Here is a 27,500-nt window from a genome sequence, read left to right on the forward strand (position 1 = left end):
AGTCATGACCTTTGAGGGATCTACCACTGGAGTGAAAGCTCTTGGTTTGGACAGAAGGTATTCTTCATGGACAGGAGACTATTCCTGGATTTAGCTGTCTACTCTAGCTGTCTACTACATTTGCTTGTGAATGGGTGGGACTGGTGATGTCCTCCGTCGGGTGTTAGCTGTGTGTGTGTATTTGTTTTAGTTATGCCATTGCTGTAGTCCAGTTGGCATCAGTGTGGCTGGTGTGAAGACGGCAGATCAGGGACAGCAGAGAGACGGACACTGGGGGATGGCTGAGGGACTGATGATGCATCTTGTTGCTTTTCTTGAGTGTTGATGTTCAGCTGTAACTCTCATATAAAAGAAGCCTTATTGCTCAGACTGAGAGCCACACTACCTGCTGTTAGACTGTGTGGGTGGTGTGTGTTTGTGTGCCTTTGTGTAGGTGTCTCATTGTACATTACTGTGGTTAGAAATCCATGCAAATGAATGAATCCACCTGTTGTCCAACCCAACTATGATGTGTTCGGCTGAGATCGAAATATATCAAACAGTGGATTTGCATTTGTTTTGCTGGGCACACCCGCTGGTGTCATGCCGTGACTCAGACTGTCTTCTTCAGTAGTTTCAGTAGGCTGTGTGAGTTGCTACTTTGAGCCAGGCTCTTGATGTCTCTAAGCTTGGTTTGACAAGAGTTTTTCTCTTGTTTTTGTTTCTTGTTTAGTTTTTAACTATTAGATTAATCAGCAACTATTTTGGTGATGGGTTAAGTGGTTTGTGTAATTTTTGTATAAAATACCTTCTTAAACTTGAGTATTTTCAGCTTCACTTACTCTTCTAGAACAGTACACTAAACATTAGTGGTGGGGAAAAAAATCGATTCTGTTCAGTATCGTGAAATTTTGTGAATGCAATTATATCGATACAGTAGTGCGTTTATCCTTTTACATTTTTTTTGAGTCAGGTTTACTCTAATAACATTAAATTAGCTTATTACGCCCACAAGGTGGTGCTTGTTGTGGCACTTCATTGTTGTGCATTCAATGGCAATTTAAAATGAAATTGACTTCATATTCACAACCTGTCATACACAACATCTTCTTTCACATCGAAAGTGTGGGTGTATTTCGGTTTTCAACAAAAAGCGAATAGTAAGAACCTTGACATGAACCATGCCATGACAAAGATTGTGCACTACCCTCCTACTAAGTTTTTGCACACTATGCAAAATTTTCCTTTATGAAGCCAATTTGATAGTAAATGAACTTGTAATAGGCTAGCATAGCTATACAGCATAGAAGTAGCGAGTTCCTACTGAGAAAACCAGCCATGCAACATCCAAGAGTGGCGCCCCGCCAAAACTTGTGAGAATCTGAAACATTACCTTGAAACATTACCTTGAAACATTACCTTGAAACATTACCTTGTCAGTAGATATAGGTCTTTGGAGTTTTTTCCTGTTGTTAATCCTTCACCTTAACAACAAAAGCATTTGCATTGTGTACAGGGGGGATAAATGTGCTGAACAGCCTTATTTTACTTATTTTTTGTAATGCCTTTGAATAATATAGGAGACATGAATCGTAATATATCGCAGAATCGAATCACAATACTTATTGTATTGTAATATGTTAAGAATCACGATAATATTGTATCGTGGCCCAAATATTGCAATAGTATCGAATCATCACATTTTTGTGATCCCACCCCTACTAAACATGTTTGGTGTGTGAACAAAACAAGGCATTTGAGGACATAATCCTAGGCTTTGGGAAACACTGATTGAAATTTGTTTTACCATTTTCTGATACTGTATCGATCAAACAACTAACCGATGCATCAAGAAATAATGGACAGATTAATTGACTATGAAAATAATCATTAGATGCAGCCCTAGTATTTGAGTCTTTCTTTTGACGTCTCTGAACTAGTCTCTTGTTGTCTCCTTCTCCCAGGTTTCCTCAATGACCACCACCAAGGCGGTGTGACCAAGCACGACCAATCACCACCCCTGCCCCTTCCCTCCCTTCCTCCCTCCCTCTTCCCCTTCCCCAACGCTCCCTCTCCTCTCTCCCTGCTCTCTGAACCTCAACACTGGGACATCCACTTGACCTCAGGGTGACCTCTATGTGACCCGTGCGCGTCACCATGCTGATTAAGGAGTACCGCATCCCCATGCCCCTGAGCGTGGAGGAGTACCGCATCGCCCAGCTCTACATGATCCAGGTGAGGCCTCCTCCTCCTGCCCACTCAGAACACTGGCCCTCAGTTCCAGGGCCCACACTTGCTCCGCTACACTACACTACACTCACACAGAGCAGAGGACAACCCAACTGAGTGCAGCAGGAACCAAGCAGAACAGAATCGGTTCCATTGCTTTAACTCACAGAACAGATTAAATAGGTAGAATAGCACACTCCCTAGGCATTGAAATTCAGTGGTCATCTCTGCCTCTCTCTCTCTCTCTCTCTCTCTACTTCTCTATCCCTCTATCTGTCTCTTTCTCTGATCAGGTCAGATTGGAGTTTGGTAACATTTGCCGCCTCTTGTTTTTCTGTGCCTGGTAATCCACGGGGATTAGAATTGAGTTTGTGTCACAGCAGATTGCAGTGCCATTGTTTGCACACTCTTTGGATGATTGCCTACTCCTTGTGTGCCAAACCACAGTATACGTGCTTGTCCCTGCACACCATTAGGTGGAACTCATGTTTTTTTCAGTTAAGGTCTTTAGCCTTTAGTCTGTTCTTGTGTTTGACCCCATCAAACACTTAGGTTTGGGATGTAAGTGGATGTGAGTGGATTTGTAGCTTTGATAGCTTACCTGAAGTCTTTTCCACTTCACATACGATGACCTGAATGTTTTGAATTTGAGTGTATTTCTGCAGCGAAACTCACTCAAGTACAGACAGTACATTTACATACAGTAAGAGGATGTTCACACACAAACACACCCACATGTGTATGTGTTTTTGCGTACACATGTGTTTGCATGTCAGTGTGTGTAGCTATATATGAGGGTGTGTGTGTGTGTGTGTGTGTGTGTGTGTGTGTGTGCATATGTGTTTGATCTTGCAGTGACCCTTAGTGACCCCGCCAACTCACAGCTCCACTGTTACCCTGGCAACAGTGACATCAGAGCTGGTAATATTCTACGTTCCCTCCACATAAAACTGAAGGAGAAAGAGAGAGAAAGATGGTACAGGCAGAGTGGATGGGAAGGAGGCGGAGAGAGAAAGAGGAGGATAGAGAGAAGGGGGAGGGAAAGAGTGGAGATGGAGTGGGAGGGAGAGAAGCACAGAAAGAGGGAGAGAAATAGAGACGGAGAAGAGGATGAGTCGAAACCTACAATGTGTTACCCTGGCAACGAAGCAGAGATGTTCACCTGACACTCCTCTCTGGCTGTACACACACACACACACACACACACACACACACACACACACACACACACACACACACACACACACACACACACACACACACACACACACACACACAGACATACACACACACACAGAGTTCTGTGAAGACAGAAACTCTAACGTGTACACACATAAGCTTACACTTGTAGAATGAACTCCCACGGTTGCACACACTAGCATTCATGTCCAGATGCACAGAGGTCCATACTATTTCATCAGCATAGATTGGCTGGATGAGATATTGGCTCTGAGCTGTGTTTGTGTGTTTGTGTGTGTGTGTGTGTGCGCGCCTGTGTCTGTGTCTGTGTATGTGAGCGCATGATTGAGTGTGTGTGTGTGTGTGTGATTCTAGGTGGGTGTGATTGATCTTGGCCTTTGGCAGAGAGGCCAGGAGACCGCTGGCACCTGTCACCAGACTGATGAAAAGCCCCAGACAAGTGTGAGAAAGTGTGTGTGTGTGTGTGTGTGTGTGTGTGTGTGTATGTGTGTGTGTGTGTGTGTTGTATCTATAGAGGTCTGTGCACCTGTTGAGAGCAGAGTGTGCTGTTAATGAACAGGCTGTCATTGAGTGGAGGGATTATAAACACACACACACACACACACACACACACATATATATATCCACCCCTCATGCACATCTACAGACTCACACACTGGTCAGACCCAAGCCCCTTTAGACCCTTCTGAATGTGTGATTAGCCGCTAAACCAGATTGTCCAGTATGTGCATTGTTTGTCTACACTATGTGTGTGTTTGCATGTGTCATGTGTGTGTGTCTGAAGAGGTGCCTGTTGCCATGTGAGCGAGCACGAGAATCAAATGACATCTGTGACTCATACTGTACTAACTGTTTGCAAGGTATCCCTCTCTCCCTCTCTGTCTTCCTCCTAGTGTGTGTGCGTGTGTGTGTTTGTGTGTGCGTGTGTGTGTGCGTGTGCGTGTGCGTGCACGTTTGTGTGTGTGTTTGTTTGTGTGCGTGTGTGCGTGCGAGTTTGTGTGTGTGTGTGTGCGTGCGTGTGTGTGTGCGTGCGCGTGCGTGTGTGTGTGTGAGTGTTTATTTGCGTCCAAGCGCCCCCTGAGAGGTCCCCTCATCCTGGAGGCCCTTCGCTCAGGGTCCAACAGAGAGCCTGAGCTGCTCTAATGGAGATGAGCTCTGCCTCTCATACAGCCTCAACAGCCCTCACTGACTAACTGGCCGTACATTCAGTTGAAGTCACTTAGCTTGGTATGTCTGCTAGCAACAACAACAACAACAACAACAACAACAACAACAACAACAACAACAACAACATTACATTTACTTTTTTCTCGAGACTCAAAGCGCATCACATGGATGGGGGGACCTCACTAGTAACCACCACCAATGTGTAGCACCCACCTGGGTGATGCACGGCAGCCATTATGCACCAGAACGCTCACCACACACCAGCTTCAGGTGGAGAGTGAGGGAGTGAATGAGCCAATCACGGTACCAGTAGCACCAGTAGAGGGTTACATAGCAATGTGGATAGGGAATCCCATGCTGATTTAGTGGGATTTTCCATTGCAAAATACCCAGACCTGGTGATTTATCAGAGGAAATTCCTTTTAGGACAGTCACCTTCCTTGAAAAGTTCATCAGGTACTCTGTCTCTACACCATTTCCTTGTTTACAGCACATCAATGGCACAAGGAAGTGTCACGCCAAAGCGTGTCTCCTCTGACTCTGTGTGCCGTCTACTTCCTGGTAGCACTGAATCAGTATTGCCATATGATGTGTATCCAAGCGGAGAAAGAATGTGTTTTTGCTTGCCTGCATGAGTGTGCATGTGCATGTGTGTGTGTGGGAGAAGGACATGTTGTTTTTCAAATGTAAAACAGGCTCCTCTGTTACTGGCCTTGAGTCTTAGCACTAAAGGAAGTTGCAGTAGATGGCTAACTAGTGCCTCTGTTGCAATCACACTCACATGAGAGCTCTCAGACAGTTGAGTAACAGTTTGCACCCATAAAGCCTCTGTGTGTGTGTGTGTGTGTGTGTGTGTGTGTGTGTGTGTGTGTGTTTCTCATAATTCCGTCTGGTGATAACAGAAGGAAATAAGTGCCAAAAATACATGCTGTTCAAGTGTATTAATGGTGATATGAATTCTATGAATGTGAATATGAGCTTATACAACATTATCCATAATTAATATACTGGAACAGCATTTTTCTTTCACTCGCTCTCTCTCTCTCTCTCTCTCTCTCTCTCTCTCTCTCACTCTCTCTCTCTCTCTCTCTTATACACACACACACACACAGTGGCCTCACCCTGTGCCCTCTGTGCCCCCTGCAGAAGAAGAGTCGGGATGAGAGCTGTGGCGAGGGCAGTGGGGTGGAGATCATGGAGAACCGGCCGTATACGGACGGTCCGGGCGGCGCCGGGCAGTACACGCACAAGGTGTACCACATCGGGCAGCACATCCCCGGCTGGTTCCGCTCCATCCTGCCCAAGGCTGCGCTGCGCGTGGAGGAGGAGTCCTGGAACGCCTACCCGTACACACGCACAAGGTCAGGCACTAACACACATGTGCGCGCACACACACACACACACACACACACACACACACACACACACACACACACACACACACACACACACACACACTCGGATTAAGGAAACACACACACACACACACTCACACACACTCACACAGTTCTTTTGAAAGACGCGTTTATGCACACACCAAAATAAACAGTCATTTATACTGATCAAGTGGAAACATAATTACACGCATGCACACACACACACACACACACACACATACACACACACACACACACAAACACACAGACGCATGAACACACAATGACTGGAAAACTCATTTTATTGAATGCGACAAATGAAGTTGTACATCATGGAGTATTATGTTCCACAATAAAGTCCATTGTCTCCTAATCCTGCTTTTAGCTGCAGCCACACAGCACAGGCAGTGTGCAAATCCCACGGCTTGTTGTTTCTCCTCTCTCATGGTCATGTATTTCCTCTCTCTCTCTTTCCCTCTCCCTCTCTTTCCCTCTCTGTCCACATTTCCCTTTCTACTTCGTGTATCCCTTCTTCTCTACCTCCATGCTTCTGTCTTCTGTCTATTTCTCTCATCTCTCTCGTACACTCTTTCTCCTTTGTTCTCTGTCTTGTTATCTTGCTGCCTTTGTCTCTGTATGCCTGTCTTCTCTGTCTTCTCTGTCTGTCTGTCTGTCTGTCTGTCTGTCTGCCCTGTAGGTATACCTGTCCCTTTGTGGAGAAGTTCTCCATCGACATCGAGACGTTTTACAAGTCGGACACAGGGAATCAGGCGGACGTCTTCAACCTGTCCCCTGCTGAGAGACGTCAGAGGACTCTGGGTATGCCCCCTTGCTGTCACTGCTCTCCGATAGGCCTGTGAATGGTCTCTGTCTTACGATCACCTTTGTAACTGGAGGAGTTTCTGTAGGAGCTAAGGGTTTTATATTTCCCTTTAACGGTAGACTTGCCAGCCTTCTATGAATATGGACTGCTGTACTGAAAGCTAGTTCCTCAAGAGATTCCAGTTCAGGAGAGGCATTACCAAATTAGTTTAGCAGTCATGATGAATTAGAATATGCCCCTAAAAAGACTGGATGAGCAGGAATGCGTGGGTGTGTGTTAGCTCACTAATTATTTTTATTAATGCTATTGAGCAGTCTCTGCCTGAACACATCAGTTACCTTCCTGTAAGGCTGTGAATATTGGGCTGCTATATTTATTACGTGTTAACAGACGCCCCCTAGCTGCAGCAATGCAGCACTGCATAGCTTTCTGAATGGGCGGAAGAATAGGTTCCTGTTTGTCTCTGATGATGTTGAATTCAGTGACGTGACGTGTGTGCATGTGACGCCCCGAGGCGTGGAGGCAGATACTGGCCCTTGATCTCTGGAGCGCGTTGCACCTGGAAGTTGAACACCCTGAGGGCAAACTGTCCAAACACAATGGATGGAGTGAATCTATGGCTTTGTGGCCACCTCATGTGTCAGACACAGCAAGAATGTCTTGACTGTGGAGACTCAGAGAAAGTCTGACTTTTCCTTCCATTCTGTTCCTTTGGCGTCTCTTCTCTTCGGCGTCTCTTCTCTTTGGCGTCTCTTCTCTTTGGCGTCTCTTCTCTTCGGCGTCTCTTCTCTTCGGCGTCTCTTCGGCGTTTTCCTTCCATTCTGTTCCTTCGGCGTCTCTCTCCCTCTCTGGGCCTGTGCAGGATAACATTACATAGCCCTGCCATGCACAGTCTCCCCCGACCCTTTATCACTCCTGATCCAAGTCAGCACTGAAAGTGGCTCTGAAGACAGAACCTATTTCACCACAGTAGTGCATGAGAGAAAGATGTCACATAGTCAGAGTTTTTTCTTACGGTTGATGAACGATCAAACAATATGGAAGTAGATTTCCCATAGTTCATTTCTCCACCTCATACATCACATGTATAGTGCCATATGGAACAGTGCTCTTGTCCAAAGCAGCATACCGTGTTAGACACATATTTCTGCACTGCTTATTCACGCCGGTAATGATCTCTCATGATGCATTGCTTGCATAAAGCAGCACACAGACATGTGTGCTGCCCTTCCCTCAGTGGTCTTTTTATAGGTCTTCTCATGCCAGACACATTGAAATAGCATGAAATAGTTCAGCAATGACTTCTAATAATTGTAATATACCTGCTGTTAGTATTGGGTGCACAGCATGAAATTAACGTCACCCTTTTTTAATTGTGAATACTCTATTGTAATATTCCTTTCCCAAATTAGTTAGCATGAGTTGACCATGAGGCTCATTCTGACTGGCCTGTCCTGGTGTGTTTGTAGACCCCATAGACATTGTGAAGGACCCGATCCCTCCCCACGAATACAAGACCATGAGGCTCATTCTGACTGGCCTGTCCTGGTGTTTGTAGAGGGGCCCGCTAGACCGATTGTGAAGGATCCCGACATCTCACCAAACCAACCCGACAGGAGGACCTCCAACGCAAAGAGCCCGTCATGTGTGCCTACAAGCTGTGCAAGGTGGAGTTCGCTACTGGGGCATGCAGTCAAGATCGAAGCTTCATCCAACCGTGGGTGAGTGTGTGTGTCAGTGTGGTTAGGCCCATGTGTGTGTGTGTGTGCGTGTGTGTATGTGTGTGTGTGTGTGTGTGTGTTTATACTATGGGCTTTGTTTTGCATACAGTATCCATGTCTTTTGTGTGTGTCTGTGTGTGTGTGGCTTGCCCCAGCTCACTGTGCTAGGTCCAAATTGGAGTTCCTCCCTTACTGGGGCATGCAGTCCAAGATCGAATCGACGACATCATCCAAGAGCCCCGGCATGGGTGAGTGTGTGGTCAGTTCCCGGGGCATTCCAAGATCGTCCATGTGTGTGTCAGCCCGTGTGTGTGTGTGTGTGTGTGTATGTGTGTGTGTGTGTGTGTGTGTGTTTATACTATGGGCTTTGTTTTGCATACAGTATCCATGTCTTTTGTGTGTGTCTGTGTGTGTGTGGCTTGCCCCAGCTCACTGTGCTAGGTCCAAATTTGGTTTCCAATGTGTGTGTGTGTGTGTGTGTCACAGGCCTGCGTAAGGTGATGGTGCACGCCCACCGGCAGGCGTGGTGCTGGCAGGACGAGTGGTACGGCCTGACCATGGATGACATCCGGCAGCTGGAGCTGGAGACACAGCTGGCGCTGGCGCAGCGCATGGCCCAGTTCAGCTGCGGCGAGGAGGCCACTGAGGCCAACGGGGCGCCCGGCGCGCTGCCCGAGAAGGGCCAGGAGGCGCAGGAGGGGCTGGCCGACGACCACGACAGCGCGGCCGCCGCCACCGGCACGCTGCAGGCCCGCGGGGGCCTCACCAAGCAGTGGTCCACCTCCTCACGGTCCTCACGCTCGTCCAAGAGAGGAGGTGAGTGCCGCAGGATGCAAACACGCATCGACAGACAGACGCACACACACACATACATGCACGCACGCACGCACGCACGCACAATACAAGAATAATCACACATGCACATATCAGCTCTCAACCACTATTTGGAATGTGTCTTATGTAGGTATGTTTAGAGTCATTGTGTGTGTGTGTGTGTGTGTGTGTGTGTGTGTGTGTGTGTGTGTGTGTGTGTGTGTGTGTAAGTAAATGTGTGTTTGTGTGTGTGTCCTTACTTTCCCTGTCAGATGCTTTAACAGCTTTTTTTAGCAACAACACTGACATCACTGGAGAGTGCTTTCACACCCCACAATTCATCTCATCACCAGAATACACACACACACACACACACACACACACACACACACACACACACACACACACTCTCTCCCTTTCACTCTCTCTGCCTCTGTCTGTCATACACACACATTCCTTCACACTTCCTTTGCTTTGCTGCTGTCTTTGGCTCCCTAAGGGTCTCACCTAAGTGGTCACCCACCCACACATGTGCAGACACACACACACATACACACACACAGAAGGAGAGAGAGACACACACACACACACATGCCACATGCACGCACACACACACACACACAGAGAGAGAGAGAGAAAGAGAGAGAGACACACACACACACACGCACACATAGAAACACACATGCTTGCAGCTCAGAAATAGACAGGAGCTGTTAGAGACACATATGAGGTTGTGTTGTTTTCTGTCTATGTAGTCTTAGTCACTATATTGTGCATGCATGCCTGTGTACGTTCAGAAATCAGATGAAAAGGAGTCCGACTAAAAGATCTCAGATAAAAAGTTATCAGAGTCATGCATGCCTGTGTACGTGTGTGCGTGTGCATATGTGCATATGCATCTGTACAGTATTGTAAAAGCACCAATTACCGGCCCTTTCGTTTGAAAATTCTACAACAACGATGTTTTTTAATACTCACGGTAAAATGTAATTTTTGGTACATAGCTAATTAAGATACATTTATGGTGTGGGTGCTTGCGTTTCTTTAGGAATCCACCGTCTTGATTTGTATAGAAATGAATATTAAGTGACACATACACGTAAGAGGTCGGAAATACGGGATGGTTGGTAATAGGTGACTTTCTGATACACTTGAAAATATATATATTTTTATACTTATTTTTTTTTTATATAATATAAGTATACAACATTTACATTTATAAAAAAAAATTATACCAAAATATTTTTAAAATATGGATACTAATATATTGTTTTATTTTATTGTCTTGTGTGTGTGTGTGTGTGTGTGTGTGTGTGCGTGTGTGTGTGTGCGTAGTGTGTGTGTGTGTGTGTGTGATATTCCAGTGAGTCCATCACGTCATAGCATTTCAGAATGGAGGATGCAGAGCATCGCTCGGGACTCGGATGACAGCTCTGATGAGGAGTTCTTTGATGCCCATGGTAAGTGTGTGTGTGTGTGTGTGTGTGTGTGTGTGTGTGTGTGTGTGTGCACAGTGCATTTGAATATGTGTTTGTTCCTTTGTGTAGTTGTTTTGACTAGTCTGGGAGCAGTGTATAGTGTGTGTGTGTGTACATGAGTTGCATGTGAATATGTGTTTGTTCCTTTGTGTGTAGTGTCTGGAGTGACTGTGGGTGTGTGTGTGTGTACATGTGTGTACAGTGCATGTGTGTTTGTTCCACTTTGTGTAGTGAATATGTGTTTGTTCCTTTGTGTAGTTGTTTTGACTAGTCTGGAGTAGATAGTGTATAGTGTGTGTGTGTGTGTGTGTGTACATGAGTAGCACAGTGCATGTGAATATGTGTTTGTTCCTTTGTGTAGTTGTTTTGACTAGTCTGGAGTAGATAGTGTATAGTGTGTGTGTGTGTGTGTGTAGCACAGTGCATGTGAATATGTGTTTGTTCCTTTGTGTAGTTGTTTTGACTAGTCTGGAGTAGATAGTGTATAGTGTGTGTGTGTGTGTGTGTGTGTGTGTGTGTGTGCATGTGAATATGTGTTTGTTCCTTTGTGTAGTTGTTTTGACTAGTCTGGAGTAGATAGTGTATAGTGTGTGTGTGTGTGTGTGTACATGAGTAGCACAGTGCATGTGAATATGTGTTTGTTCCTTTGTGTAGTTGTCTTGACTAGTCTGGAGTAGATAGTGTATAGTGTGTGTGTGTGTGTGTGTGTGTGTGTGCATGTGAATATGTGTTTGTTCCTTTGTGTAGTTGTTTTGACTAGTCTGGAGTAGATAGTGTATAGTGTGTGTGTGTGTGTGTGTGTGTGTGTGTGTGTGTGTGTGTGTGCATGTGAATATGTTCCTTTGTGTGTTCTGGAGTAGATAGTGTATAGTGTGTAGTCTGGTGTGTACATGGTGTAGTGTGTAGTGTGTCTGTGTGTGTGTGTGTGTGTGTGTGTGTGTGTGTGTGTGTGTGTGTGTGTGTGTGTGTGTGTGCATGTGAATATGTGTTTGTTCCTTTGTGTAGTTGTTTTGACTAGTCTGGAGTAGATAGTGTATAGTGTGTGTGTGTGTGTGTGTGTGTGTGTGTGCATGTGAATATGTGTGTGTTCCTTTGTGTAGTTGTTTTGACTAGTCTGGAGTAGATAGTGTTGTTTTGACTAGTCTGGAGTAGATAGTGTTGTGTGTTTCCGAGCAGATAGTGTTGTTTGACCAGTCCGGCAGATAGTGTGTTTTGTGTCTGTGTGTGTTGTGACTGTCTGGAGTGTGCTAGTCTGGAGTAGATATGTTGTTTGACTAGTCTGTGTAGTGTTGTTTTGACCCGGGAGTTAGTGTTGTTTTGACTAGTCTGGAGTAGATAGTGTTGTTTTGACTAGTCTGGAGTAGATAGTGTTGTTTTGACTAGTCTGGAGTAGATAGTGTTGTTTTGACTAGTCTGGAGTAGATAGTGTTGTTTTGACTAGTCTGGAGTAGATAGTGTATAGTGTGTGTGTGTGTGTGTGTGTGTGTGTGTGTGTGTGTGTGTGTGTGTGTGTGTGTGTGTACATGAGTAATAGTCTGGAGTAGATAGTGTTGTTTCTGTCCTCTTCATGCCTTTGCTGCCTACTACTATTTCCTCACAGTATGATGGAGAGCTGTTCGGCACATTCCCAAAGGAGAAAAGCACCATCTCCCAACAATATACAGGTCTTCTAAGACTAGACTAAACTAAAAAGTAACTTTTAAGTTACTAAATATTGAGGAAAATACGAAGTCCTTGCATTGTCGCCCATTCACACCATAGTTTCTGGTGACCTAAGGTACCTGTGGACACGTGGAAAGAAGCATTTCACATTCATTATCACTCGTATACACACTCATCTCTAGATCACATCTTGCATGCAACATTTAGGAATTAGAATTAAGAATGAATCTGGTCATACGAACTGATAGAGATGAGGCCTGGGGACACATGTTGATCTCCGCCTGTTCCCACATCCTTTTACTATCTTACAGCATGTTCCTTCAGGATTGATTATGTACCAAATGCACTGGGTGATGTGCTTCAGCAGGCTCATGTCAGTACAAACGATACCGACCGTTTCACCTCCATCATATTTGCATAGTGTCAGATGCTTTTGTGCCTTTCTCTTTTCCTTCCCCCTATCCTCACTCTGTGTGTGTGTGTGTGTGTGTGTGTGTGTGTGTGTGTGTGTGTGTGTGTGTCTGTGTGTGTGTCTGTGTGTGTGTGTGTGTGTGTGTGTGTGTGTGTGTGTGTGTGTGTGTGTGTGTGGGAGAGAGAGCGAGAGAGAGAGAGAGAGAGCGAGAGAGAGTGTGTGTGAGAGAGAGAGAGAGAGAGAGAGAGAGTGAGAGAGAGAGAGAGAGACAGAGAGCGAGAGAGAGAGAGACAGAGAGCGAGAGAGAGAGAGATAGATAGAGAGAGATAGAGAGAGAGTTTTCTGTTGAATTATCACAGCCACATCCTGTGAACACCTGTCACCTGCCTTTGAGCTGCCTCCCCATTGCTGTCAGCTCCACTGGTGTCTGTGTGATGGGCCAGATGGGCCTCTCCGCCCTCTCTGAAACACACAGTCACAGTCACAGTCCAGAATGGGCTCTAATGGCAGCAGTCTAGTGCTGTAGTCCCAAGGAAAACATTACACCTCGCCTTCTACAGCTTTAGAGATGGGTTTGGCGCTAATGTTAGGAGATCTCTGACAGACACCCAAAAGTAAATTCAGGCAATATTAGTCTATTAGTCACAGGCAGGTGGTACTGTTGGTGTTAATGCTGGTTGTAGTTTTAGAGAACCATATGCTTATGATTATCTGGTTGGTCAGCTGGAAAGCCAGGGAAGATAGTTAATACTGAGAGTATTTGGAAGCAGAGTTTAGCAGTGAAGAGTAGGCTTTGGGATAACCATAGTACCCAACAATGAAAATAATCTCCTGTTTAGCAAGAGAAACATCAGACAGAACCATATCATTTGAAGGGGACAGTCTGTGCTCAGTGTAGGGATATAGACTGCATTACCATTCAACAATAGTTACCTATTTGAACAAAGTATTTAGTCACAGCTTTTTTCAATTGATGAAAGTCAGGAAGTTCATTTCCAACCCGCGTGTGTTAGTGTGGGCGTGCGTGTGTGTGTTCCTCTGTGTTCCTCCTAAGTGAACTTTGACCTTTCCCCTTTGTCCTGTTACCTCTGACCTCTCATTCTGCTCTGCATATTTCCCGGTGCAGACCAGTTCTTTGGCTACCCAGCAGAGACCCAGCATGCTTTGGGCCTTCAGTTGCAGTAGGGGAGTGGAGTCTGCTGTTCCGGAACCTACACACACACACACACACACACACACACACACACACACACACACACACACACAGACTTGTTGTATGGATGCAATTAGGTTTACATACAAGCAGACACACAGTAACATACAGTGTGCACACCTGATGCACAGTAATGCCATTCTCTAGTGTATATTTAAACAGGGGCTAGCGCAGTAAATGCTTCTTGTGAATGTGCCTCTTGTCTTGTTAGTTGTGCTGGTTCCCACGCAGGCAAGGGCACTCCACACACAGTGCCCTTAAACACACACTTCTGGTCAGGCTGTTGATTCAGTTCAGTCTTAACGTGAGACCCTTTTTAATGGACGACTTGTGAAGAGTGAGGGCTGGAGCCTCCTTCTCTCCCTCCTTCCCTCCCCTGCCATCCAGGGGAAATGCATAATGTTCATTAAAGTGCTGATGAATGATAAATGATGAATGATAAATGATGGATGAATTAGTGGGTACTCTAGGAAGTAATAACTTCAATAGAGAGAATTAGGATTATGATTCAGTCTGGCTCTTGTGCCTCTGCTGACAGAGCAAGTTGGCAGCATCCCCAAGGTTAGAGGTTGGATTCCCACAGAGCACACACACATTACTGATGAAGTGAATACTTCCCCTGTACATGTCTTAAGGTAAAACTGTCTGAGAGATAAATAAAAAATAAATAAATATAAATCCAAGATCAGAATTAGATTTGGGCTTCAGGGAGCGTGTGTTTGATGTTATATGTTGATATGTATGAAGCCATCTTCCAGGATTTGTTGACTTGAGACGAATGCGTATACACTTTGCTACAGGTTCTCGGTGAACTATGTGGTCACAATCACAATGAGGGCTATGGTATACTCCATGTGTAGCACCAAGTGAACATGACTGAGAGATATCGTATGGTTATGTATACAACCTCTGTTCTCTGAAGGAGAACATGAGACGTTAACCCTTTCTGCCCTATTGACTCCTGAATCTGGCCAGCCGGTCACTTCAGAATGTTGAAAGAGGAAGAATATTTCAATAAGACACTCCCTTATATAATGCAAAAATATTCCCCTAGACAGGTGATTGGAGATTGGTTCAGATCGATGACATCAATGACTTTCCATTGGTTAATGTCTCATGTTCTTCAATGAACCGAGGTTATACATAACTATATACGTACATGCAAAAACACACTGGCTCTATTTAAAAACTCAACAACCATTCCATTGATTCAAAGGGCCATAATATATATATATATATATATATATATATATATATATATATATATATATATATATATATATATATATATATATATATATATATATATATATATATATAATATAAAGACACCAAACCAACCAGTTCACTAACTCTTTGAAAATAAAAGAATGTTCCATAACAATGCAAGATTCTAAAATTCCATGTTAAGTTAGATGGGGTCAGATATTCTTTAGAATGCTTATTCTACAACATTTGCTGAAGGATAATGCACAACCATTTTAACACATTTCCACCAACTGGATTTTCATGGACTTTTACTATGGTGTTTAGATCACCAATTGAAATATAAAAATGTGAAAATAAATTCTGTTACAAGGTCAGACCTTACTTTGCCTGGACTATTCTGGGTGTTCTGTTATTTGTGTCACAATCCAGACTGTGTCACAAAAGAGAGTGACTCACACTAATGGCTGCGATCATCCTGATGCATCACTTCCTGTTATTACCTAACTCCCTCGACGTGTCTGACAAGAGCCCAGACTGTTAAAGAAAGGACAAGCAGCTCATGACACTGTGTCGTTTTCCAGTGGTCAGAAGCATGCCGTGTACACTATAACACTCCTGTATGATCTGATGGACACAGGCTCTTTTGCTTGCACCCACACATGGTATTTATATCAATGATTGATACATGCCTAGAGCAGAAATAGCTACTTCTGGTTAAGTGCTCAAAATAAACCGATGGATAGATGCTGGGAATAGTACAAATCTGTCATGTATTTCATACACACACACACACGCGCGCACACACACACACACACACACACACACACACATACATACATACAAAAATATTGTGTTGTACATGTTTGTAAGTGTAACATGTATTGTCAGCATTACTGTTGTTTGTTAAAGGTTTGTTACCTTTGGGGGTGTTGTCTGTGTCTGTGCTCTGCTCCTCCAGCTGCTTGGCCACACATTCCTGCACTGACACGCTCACACAAAGACCCCTCCATGAAACTTTGAAGGATTTAGGTTGCCTGGCTATGCTCATGGAATGTAGACACGCTTATCTTATTTGGTCAACTATGTGAAGGCTTTGGTTTTACTGCTCCTCAGCTTCAGCAGTCTCGGTAGCGCCATATTTAATATATTTGTGCTCAGGCTACAGGCTACACCCTTCACAAGCAACTTATTTGTCTGTACTTTCAGCTATCCTACTGTAGCTGAACTACTTGCCCTGTCGGTCCACATCAATGGTGGATGTCATGTCATTAATGAAAATGTTACCAGTGGCACCATGGTGTTCAACAGCACAGTAGTTGTCCTCTTTAGATGTCCATGACATGATGTGTTGGACAGCAGTAGAGAGTCTAAGACAGTGGCAGATGCAGTGGAGGCATACCAGTCATTGTGTGTCAGTTGGTTTTCATGAGACATCAAGTCTCCAAAAACAGTTGGAGCAAAATTATAGTTGGATCACCTGTTCATTCCCTTTGGTGGTAGATCATAGCCTGATAAAGTAACTTCATTATTACACTTTTGAAGATAATTCATTTTCAGAATGTCTACAAATTTAATTTTTATATGGTGAGGGAGAGATAAACACACTGTTTTCACAACACTAACTAGTTGTACATTTGTGGATGCAAAACGTTTGGTAGAGCTCAAACATTTGTCCCCTGACAGTCAAAGAGTACATCCACATACAATGTATTCTAAGCACAAATGAAATTGGGAATAATTGCATAGTAAAATGCATGCTGTGCATCTCAAATCTTCACATTTGAATTGAAATACTAATTATGAGTTCACAGTATTTAAAAAAAAACAAATTCACCTTGAAAGGAGGGGTCAACAACGTTGATACATAACTACCAAAGGCAGCCCTATGTACCCATGTTGTCCAGGAGCCTTAGAAATACACTAATGTATATATATATATAGATATAAGACTAGTGGTCTAACTACTTAAGCATGCAAACACCAACAACAGCACAGTTGATGTTGATCAAATTTGCTGTTGACTGTTGTCTAAATGGTAGTTGGTGATGCTGTGCTGAAAAAGCCTTATATTTTCACTGAGTGGTTCGACTCAAACCACTGAACTGCATGATGCATAGCCTCGGCAGGAGATGGAAAAAAGTGAAGACAGGTGTGTTTATTTCCCCTTCACGATGAGCATATGAATTTCCATGAGCATCAAAATGAATTTCAAGGTGCAATTAAAATACACCTTATAAAACCTCTGCTGTTGAAGCCACTGCTGCTTAAAATGTACACATAAAATCAAGATGCACTGTTGCTTTATTATCTTTTGATTGCTAATTGACACATTGATCAAATGTATGTGACATGATGTTGTAATAGTATGTAACTGCTTTTAAACATCTTTACTCTCATTGCACAAACACATCCTCATATAAATGTTGTGCTGAAAATGTAAATTTACCAAATAGGACTTCCCCTCAAAGTATTTCAGCAGAGTAGTTGGATTTGTTGTTTGCAATAAATATGTTGAAGGGAGTATTATAAAACATCGCCTTCATCAGTTTTAGTAGAATGGATAGATAGATAGATAGATAGATACTTTATTGATCCCCAAGGGGAAATTCAAGAATGGCATGCGACCTGAATAGCACGGACTGCTTGAAAATGCCTAGTCAGAGTTAAAGTATTCTATATGGACCAATTCTGAATTAGGATGTTAGAGAGGACGTCTTGAGGGATTTTTTTGGAGCCGTAACTGCACTTGATTACAACACAGCCTTACCACTGTGTCATTCAGCCCTAGTTTATGTTCACGTCTAGATAAATATAAGTAGTATAAGTATATATACTCTTTTGATCCTGTGAGGGAAATTTGGTCTCTGCATTTATCCCAATCCGTGAATTAGTGAAACACACACAGCACACAGTGTACACACACTAATCCCGGCGCAGTGAGCTGCCTGCATCAACAGTGGCGCTCGGGGAGCAGTGAGGGGTTAGGTGCCTTGCTCAAGGGCACTTCAGCCATGCCTACTGGTCGGGGTTCGAACCGGCAACCCTCCGGTTACAGGTCCGAAGTGCTAACCAGTAGGCCACGGCTGCCCAAGATTAGATTTGACAACTGTTAAAATTACAAGATAAAATAATTGTAATACTTGCATAAATCTACCTGAAAATTATATGTTTAATAAAGCCATTCAACCCTCCTATTGTGTTAGGGTCATAGTGACCCACATTTTTAAATACGGAAAACATTATACCGGGTGTGAATGTATGTCTCATAGCTCACCTCGGCTTGTCCCCTGCACTCAGAAATCTGGCGCTAGTTAGCCAATGCTACCAACACAGTGTTTCGTTGTGGTGCCTCGGGCATCAGCCTAGCCATGCAAATAAATCACTGTTTTACACCATTTACGAGGCTCAAAGTATTCCAAAAATAATTCCGTGAAAATGCATGGATTCCAGTTGCTGCTACTGGAATCTGATCCCTTATCATACCTGTTCGTTCGTACTCGTCGTTCGACTTATCGTGACTAAATTCAAGATGGCGTCGAACGCTAAAATTCCTCAAGGTACTGTCTGTATAAATCGTCGTTGTAAATAAACTACCAGTGCTTTTTCAAAGTTCTCCATGTCTTGTTTTAAATGACAAGGCCCTTGGAAGTCTACCAATGAAGTATGGAGCTACTTTGAGCCTCGTAAATGGTGTAAAACAGTGATTTATTTGCATGGCTAGGGCGATGCCCGAGGTACCACAACGAAACACTGTGTTGGTAGCATTGGCTAACTATCGCCAGATTTCTGAGTGCAGGGGACAAGCCGAGGTGAGCTATGAGACATACGTTCACACTCGGTATCATGTTTCAACACACTTTAGGTCTATATCACACCGGAATTCTCCTTTAAGTGATCAATCTTCATGGCTGTCCATTTAGCTTCCTAAAATGACCCCAAAAACTAATATTTGTTGATTTTTTTAATCACTGTGACTGTACATGCTATAAAAAAGGTGACACCTATTATGTTAGTGTGTTATAAACTAGTCAGACTTCTTTATACTCATAATTTCATGCTAAAATATCTATTTTTTAAAAAAAGCTAATTTACAATGCTGGCATAGTAGCTACAATATGCATTGCAAGCACCCACCCCCCTCCACTGACCTCTTCAAGCATGGTTTTCTATAGACCCTTTCAACAAGGTAAACAAAAACAATGCTTGAACATTCTAATTGGTTCCCAATCTACTTCCTCTGCATTAAGATAACATATGGAATGTTAAAACGGAAGTCTTGTGGGGCCAACTATGATGCTGATAATGGAACTCTCTTGAAAGGGTCCATAGTGCAGCAAAAGCATGGACCCCCCCTACTGACCTCTTTTCAATTCATTTTTTTTTTTATGTGTTTAGATCTTGACATAACATCTCAGGGGATGGTTGATGATTGCACACAATTGTTAGACTGCAGTATAGAGCATTGCATTAATTAACAATTTAGTCAGCATGAGATGATCCTACAGCTCGGCTAATGCACAGTATAGGCCTACGAGAGATAGAGATAACCTATAGGAGGTGGAAAAAATAGCTTTGAAAAAAGATTAATTTGCTCAAACGTAGGTATATGTTATAGCTCTAATCTACTTTATCTGGTGTAAAGGACTTATATGCCTCAAAAATGTCCTTAATGTCTTCCGTAATAACACCCCACCCCTCATGTCTGAAATCCCTTTAACAAACTCACTTTCTCTATAATTCCGAGCCTTGAATGAGTCATCGCTCTACCTGTCACCATCCTTTATTTTCTCAGCTCTAGCCAAGGTTTGGTATTGAAATATTATAATTGGCACAGTATATAATTGCTACAAGGTTAATTCAAAAGGTGGCACTATAGATTTGATTTATCACTAAATGGTCTCATTTTTGTAAATGTAATAACCTAAATAGTCTAAATATAATATTAGTAAAACATTTTTTGTGGGGCTGAATAATAGTTGTTTAAGTATTATTGTTTTTAACTATGTTTACAACATTTTCAAACATTTGAATTGCATGTGGCCTTCTGGGGGCGCTAGAGTCACACAATCAGCTGACTTGGTAAACATGGTAACATTCACTATCTGGTTGAATTATAGTGAAGTAAAAGTAATGCTGTGTCAAACTGTAAAGTCTGTACTTAAATGTTAAGGTGAGTTATAAGATATGAAATATATATCAGGTCAAAATGACCTTAACATAATCAGCGTTTATAAGAGGGTGTGTGCATGGTGGTCTGTGGAAACCTCAATTACGGAACCAAATAGTTTATAACGTCAAGGGTTTTTGACTGTCACTCAGTCTATTCATGTATGAAAGCATGTTTGAGCCAAAAAAATCAATGTCTGAAAAAATGTAGTCTCAGTCTCTAACACACACACACACACACACACACACACACACACACACACACACACACACACACACACACACACACAGACACACACACACACACACATACATACAGGCATACCATTTTCCCATGGTGTCCCCCATGTGAATAAGTTATTGAGACTTGAAACTTCTCTACTTCTCTCTTCTGACTGTCTGTGTCTTCTTGTCTGTCTGTCTGTCTCACTGTCTCTTGCTGTCACAGAGGACTTGTCTGATAATGAAGAGATCTTCCCCAAAGAGATCACCAAGTGGAACTCCAATGATCTCATGGACAAGATTGAGGCCACTGATTCGGAGGAGACTGCTGGTGAGTGTGTGTGTGTGTGTGTGTGTGTGTGTGTGTGTGTGTGTGTGCATGTGAATTGGAACAGTGAGACACATAATAATCTATTATAGTAATACAGGGAAATCCCTTTTAACAACATAACAGGATAATGAATGTCCTTCCTTCAGCAATATGATGGAACATTGTGAGTGGATCAGGCTGATGAAAAAAGCCCAGAGATGAGGCTTAATTACTCGGAATGCTTTAGTGCAGGCCTGTAATTGTCAGTTATTATAATTCATCCCCTGCAGGTAAATGAGTGTGGTATTAGATCTAAATGAAAACTGCTGGTTACATTTTAACCAGTTTCAAATTTGAATTAAAAATGAGAAATAACACTATTGATGAATACATATTCACATTGAAAAATGTGGCCGCCTTTATTAAATATGATTGGAAGCCTTTACCCATGCTTTTTATAGCCTACCACAGTCAGCTTCAGTCAATTAAAATGTTAAAATGGATCTAGGTTTTGAAAACGTACCACTGTTTCATGCAGGGGGATTTTACTCACCTGAATAACACGTTGTAATTGTCTTTGTATTGTCTCTGAGTGTGATGTTCATTCGTTTGTTTCTTGAAGGTGAACTGGGCGGAGACTATGCCAGGGCAGCCAGTGAGGAGAGACTAGAGGAGGTGAGTGTGACCAAGATTGACCAATCAGAGCATGGCAGCGCAGACAGACGTTAAGCCACAATGACCTGGCCTGTGGCGCCACTCCAGACTCACCTGGTTTCCTCCATCTTTGAACCTCCATACTTTGTTTGCTGAAGGTAGCTATAGGTTACACTGATTTGAGCCCAACCCTGACACAAGCATGAAAGACACGGTGACCAGTTGGAAGAGGAAGTACTATGGCAATAAGAGAGGTCCTTTGACTACTGTGTATTTGCCCATACCATGCTGTCTTTTTATCTTATTGGGTTGTCTTGTTGACTAATGCACATAAACTAAAAGTCAAGGAGAGGCATACAGTGTTACGGCAGGATCTGTACTCAGGGAAGACAACCTTCACTTCCTCTCTGCACTCCACGCATAGCTTGATGATATTACTTGATGTTTGTGGAATCATATGGGGTTCCTAAAGTCATCAAATAATATTCATTGTTATGATCAGAGGATTATTTTAGACAAAATGTCATGCTTTGTGCCTCATTTCCATGCTTTGCACATGGCTGTAGATCTCTAGAGCTGATATGGAATGATTATAGATGCATGTACAATAGGTATAGATTCCATATGGACAAATACTTGTGTGAGCAGCATTCCTGGTAACTGAGGTGATGCAGTAAATCCATATGTTTCTCGGGACTGATCAGGATCAAGGATAAGATCAGGACAGTCAAGATCAAGATCAGGAGAGTCATTCTTCTAGTGTTTTTTGTCCCTTTGCACTTGCTGTAGATGTGTGGCCACGCCTCCATCCCCACTATCTTGGTGACCAGGCACCTGTCAGTAAGTAACCTGCAGCCTCTGCTCCAGTGGCGCAAGCACGTGCTACAATGCTCACCGCTGCACCTGTTGCTATGGAAACAGCCACTGTGGTGTCATTCTCTGAAGCCTCTGTTAACCAGATCTCACTCTGATTTACTTCTAATTTGTCTTACTCTGCAAATAGAGACTGTCACTTATAGATGTGACTAATACAGCAGGCTAACAGAGGTTTGGGATGAAAAGCCCGCAGTACTGGCTGGTTCTAAGTGACATGGTGCTTGTTTGAGCGATTGCAGTTTGTGTCTGCACAGCCGGAACAGAACCCAGTGTTTCCTAGTGCATCCTCTACCTCCGTCTACAAGTAGAACCCAAGAAAATGTGCGTGTGTGTGCGTGTGTGTGTGTGTGTGTGTTACGAATCAGCCTAGATCCAGAACTGAAGCCCTACCCTTAACCCAAACCCCCCCCGCCCCATACCCCTCCCCCCCTCTGTGGTCCACGTCTGGAGTGGAGTCAGCAGTTGATTGGCGCCCGTGTTGTAGTCTGGGGTGCCAGTGTTGACCGGGGCTAGTGACCGTGTAGTGTCCATGTTCTGTGGCTGTGCGTCTGTCAGTCTGGTTGGGCCACTGAGGCAGAGGAGGAAGAGAGGACGATATGAAGGATGACCAGCCTGAACTGGACCTCATCATTGCTCATCTTAGTTTGTCAGGGATGGAATTTAGTGTTTTAATTAAAGGCTCTTTAAAAATTATTTCCCAACGAGTGGCTTCAGTTTGTCATTTCAGTGCTGTGATAATAAAAATAAAAATAAAAAAAGATAACTGGATATTTGGTGATATCCCGTTACTAGTACTGAGTGAGTCCACATACACCATTATTCTATAGCTGCATATAGACACAGCAAAAAAGATGTGATGTCTCCTATCAGCTACCAGCCCAACACACACACACACATATTTTTTTATTCTTTTTTCATTTCATGATATAATATGTACTGTCAGGCACACTGGAAGTTTGTTTGAGGGTTTGCATGCAAATATGGAATCAAAATTCAATTTGTTTTTTGCCGACAGCGTTAGCTTCATGTACAATTGCATTCTCTTCATCTCTATCTTGATCTGCTTCCTCTGCATTGTACATTGTAGCACCAGTGAATGTGTATCAGTCATGACAATCAAACTACATGTAAATAGACACCTAGCTTACAGAAGAGTCTAGTGTAGTATAGTGCTATTATTTAGTGTTAGATTGTCAGCGCTGCTGTCCCCAACACCATTAGTCACAGGTCATGATGACCAGTGAAAGGTGGCTACATTTGTAAGCAGTGACATTAGTGGCATCATCTTGTAGGAGCAGAGAAGAGGTGGAAGGACAGACGAGTGCTTCAGGCCCTCTCTGCTCTGCTGTAGTCTCCTCCTCTTTGTCCTCTCTGTTGTTCCCATGTCCCTCTTCTTCTCCACCCCACATCCATGCATCTGCTGAATCAGCCATGCGTTTGGTCCACCGCTCCTGCGTTGCTCCATCCAACTACGGCCTTCCGTTTTAACATCTACGTTTTTGTTCATCTGCATACATATGTTACTCAATCATTAATGCATTCATCCATCTATCCATCCATCTCTCCTTTTAGTCATGGTTTCTTTGTTTCTTTTCTTTATATTCCTAATCTCTCTCTCCCCCCTCTCTCTCTCTCTCTCTCTCTCTCTCTCTCTCTCTCTCTCTCTCTTACTCTCTCTCTCTCTCTTTCTTTCTCTCTCTCTCTCTCTCTCTCTCTCTCTCTCTCTCTCCCGGCAGGATGGTTCCTCCCAGCCTACTCTGCAGGTGTGCAGCACACACGTGTTGATCCTGGTGTTGCATGGCGGGAACATCCTGGACTCTGGGGGCGGAGAGCCCAGCTCCAAGCAGGCCGACGTCAACACGCTGTCGTCAGCTTTCGACTCGGTGATGCGCGTGCACTACCCCTCAGCACTGGGACACATCGCCATCCGCCTGGTGCCCTGCCCCGCCATCTGCGCTGAGGCTTTCTCCCTGGTGTCCAAGTGAGAACACACACACACACACACACACACACACATGCACACAAATGCACACATGCACACACGTGCACCGATGTGTATAATTGTAAACCTGGTCATACAAATATTTATATGTAAGCATGTGTGAGGTATACCATTACCAGTCATCAGCCATCCCTCATCTCACTCATCTCACCTGAAGTCCCATCCCTACGACTGCCCTACCATTGCCTATTGCTGTCCCCCTGCTCGGACTCCTGGCCCGCGCAGCCTAGCGACCCACTACTTGCCCTATGACAACTCCTAATCCCCTTGGACAATTCATTTCCTACACTGGACTATTTCAACTTTCTGACACTAAGATGACAATAAGATTCATGCATTATCATACTGGATATGTAACCATCCCACCTCGTTGTAACAATTGCAGCTATGTATGCCACTATAAACACATATTGTACATGACATAACTGGGAATAAACCCAATTCTAGATCAATGTAAGCCCACAGATATACACAGATGGATGAATAAGACACATGTAGTGTAATGATGACTGCAGAAGACCACACCTCTGATTGTGTTATGTGTGTGTGTGTGTGTGTGTGTGTGTGTGTGTGTGTGTGTGTGTGTGTGTGTGTGTGTGTGTAGTCTGAGCCCCTACAGTTATGACGAGGGCTGTCTGAGCAGCAGTCAGGACCACATCCCCCTGGCGGCCCTCCCCCTCCTGGCCACTTCCTCTCCGCAGTACCAGGAAGCCGTGGCCACGGTCATCACCAGAGCCAACCAGGTGTACGCTGACTTCATCAGGTCCCTAGATGGGGTGGCCTTCTCAGGACAGGTGAGCTTTCGACAGTCTCGGATAATATACCTCTGTGCTTGCTATCTTACTTACCTATGTATTTTCACTGTTAAAATATAGATTTCTGTCAGTAGAGTTGACCAGTAGTGCATATGGCTTTGCTCTGTATGTGTTTCTCAGGTGTGTTTAATAGGAGACTGTGTTGGGGGCATCCTGGGCTTTGATGCCTTGTGCAGCAGTTCTCAGACAGTCTGTGAGAGCCAGAACAGCAGTCGCCGTGGCAGCCTTGTCAGTGTACAGGTCTGTCACCTTTGGCCTTTGTCTTTCAGCTTTAATCAGCTGTCTCATGTGTTAGCATAGCATTAGCAAATATGTAAGATCAGATTACTACTGTATGTATAGTACTGTCTAATGTATCTGTGTCTAATATAACAGACATAACAGACAGCTTTGTGAAATGTGTGTGTGTGTGTGTGTCTGCTTCTCTCTCTCCAGGACCCGGAGCTGCTCTCCCCAGGGATTGTGATAAACTGCGGTCCCCCGTCGCCCACTCTGTCTCTCGAGGGCAGCCGGCAGCTGAGTCGCAGCAACATCGACATCCCGCGAGCAGGGGGTGCCGAAGAGCCAACGCGACAGAGCCTTCGCAAGAGGAGCGACTCCTCCACCTATGAGATTGACACCATCAAACACCACCATGACTTCCTCACCAGGTTTGTCAGTGTGTGCGAGATGAATGACAACATAGACCTGTGGAGGTGTTTGTGAGATATTTTTCAAACCTCTGTCATGTATTCTACAGAGCAATAGAACAATTCTGTCATCTTTTGCTGTGTTTTTCATTGTGTGTGTGTGTGTGTGTGTGTGTGTGTGTGTGTGTGTGTGTGTGTGTGTGTGTGTGTGTAGTCTGCACAGCAGTGTGCTGCGTGCAGAGACAGGTTCCCGCAGGTCTAGTAACAGCACTATGCTGGAGGGTGGGGCCCTGGGCAGGTTTGACTTTGACGTGGCCGACTTCTTCCTATTTGGCTCCCCGCTGGGACTGGTGCTCGCTCTGCGCAAGACTGTCATCCCATCATTAGAGGGTAAGGCGACACACACACACACACACACACACACACACACACACACACACACACACAAACACACACACACAGCAGACATGTCCCTCTCAGCGGCCCTTCATTTCTCCTCTCCTCTGTGTGTGTGTGTGTGTGTGTGTGTCTCCCCCTAGTGGCGCTGCTGCGTCCTGCCTGTCAGCAGGTGTATAATCTGTTCCACCCAGCCGACCCGTCTGCCTCGCGGGTGGAGCCTCTGCTGGAGAAGAAGTTCCACCTGCTGCCCCCCTTCAGCGTGCCGCGCTACCAGCGCTTCCCTTTGGGGGACGGCAACTCCGCTCTGCTAGGTGAGACTCACTCACTAAAACACACACACAAACACACACACACACACACACACACGCGCACGCATGCATGCATCAAGCACAGATGCCCGACCATGGTGCATTTCACCTCAGACACACACATGATAAAACACGCTTGCACACACACAAACACACACATACACACCGCTTGTCACAGACACCCTGTATTTATGTGTTGTTTTACTCTCACACTTGCATAAATGCATATGGCTATTAAGGCTATGTCCACATGTAGCCAGGTATCTTTAAAAACACATATTTGTCCTCCATATTTGAAAAGAATCCCATTCACACGGGTGTGCAAAACCAGCCGTTAAAGGCTATCAAGAACATGTCAATCAGGCAGATGGCGATGTTGGCCAATCAGAGACCTGAAAACATTTCAAACAAGGGAGAAAATGACATGTCACAAACTCTGTTTTCTTTGTCCACACATGCAAATAGAATTTTTGAAAATATCCACTTTGGCCGAAAAAAAAAAAAAAAAAAAAATTCTTTGGTCATGTGGAGTTTTCTTGTGGCTGAAAGGCCAAAATGTATAAATGATGCATAAAAAGTATCTGGCTTGTGAACACAGCCTATTTGTCTATTTTTAATCTGTTGTACGTGATGGCTAATTGCTAGAAAATGATTTGTCCTTTAGAGGAAACTACTAGGAAGCAAGAGAGAGGTGTTAGGTGGAGAGAGAGAGAGTGCAAGGTTGGGTGGAGTTCTTTTGAGTTTACACTGACCACTACAGTTGGAAATAACTGGGCTGATTGGGTTAAGAGAGCCGTCATCTGGCAGCTGTGACTTTCACAAGTCCATGAGAGTGAA

At 44.0% G+C, this 27,500-nt stretch overlaps 1 protein-coding gene across 1 annotated transcript in view; it reads left to right on the plus strand.

The window, feature by feature from the left end:
* The window catches only part of LOC125295265 (membrane-associated phosphatidylinositol transfer protein 2-like), a 61,361-nt gene that overhangs the window by 22,183 nt on the left and 11,678 nt on the right, over positions 1-27,500 (plus strand). Inside the window, exons 2-17 of the mRNA XM_048244528.1 lie at positions 1,944-2,214; positions 5,722-5,936; positions 6,649-6,770; positions 8,244-8,324; positions 8,651-8,786; positions 8,878-9,311; positions 10,673-10,768; positions 20,897-21,001; positions 21,603-21,655; positions 22,424-22,474; positions 24,247-24,491; positions 25,117-25,306; positions 25,448-25,567; positions 25,763-25,977; positions 26,171-26,346; positions 26,496-26,666. Coding sequence (XP_048100485.1) covers positions 2,137-2,214; positions 5,722-5,936; positions 6,649-6,770; positions 8,244-8,324; positions 8,651-8,786; positions 8,878-9,311; positions 10,673-10,768; positions 20,897-21,001; positions 21,603-21,655; positions 22,424-22,474; positions 24,247-24,491; positions 25,117-25,306; positions 25,448-25,567; positions 25,763-25,977; positions 26,171-26,346; positions 26,496-26,666 — 2,488 coding nt within the window. The 5' untranslated portion in view covers positions 1,944-2,136. The remainder of the gene's footprint in view (positions 1-1,943; positions 2,215-5,721; positions 5,937-6,648; positions 6,771-8,243; positions 8,325-8,650; positions 8,787-8,877; positions 9,312-10,672; positions 10,769-20,896; positions 21,002-21,602; positions 21,656-22,423; positions 22,475-24,246; positions 24,492-25,116; positions 25,307-25,447; positions 25,568-25,762; positions 25,978-26,170; positions 26,347-26,495; positions 26,667-27,500) is intronic.

Source organism: Alosa alosa, chromosome 5 (genome assembly GCF_017589495.1).
Source record: "Alosa alosa isolate M-15738 ecotype Scorff River chromosome 5, AALO_Geno_1.1, whole genome shotgun sequence".
Classification (NCBI taxonomy): Eukaryota; Metazoa; Chordata; class Actinopteri; order Clupeiformes; family Clupeidae; genus Alosa; species Alosa alosa.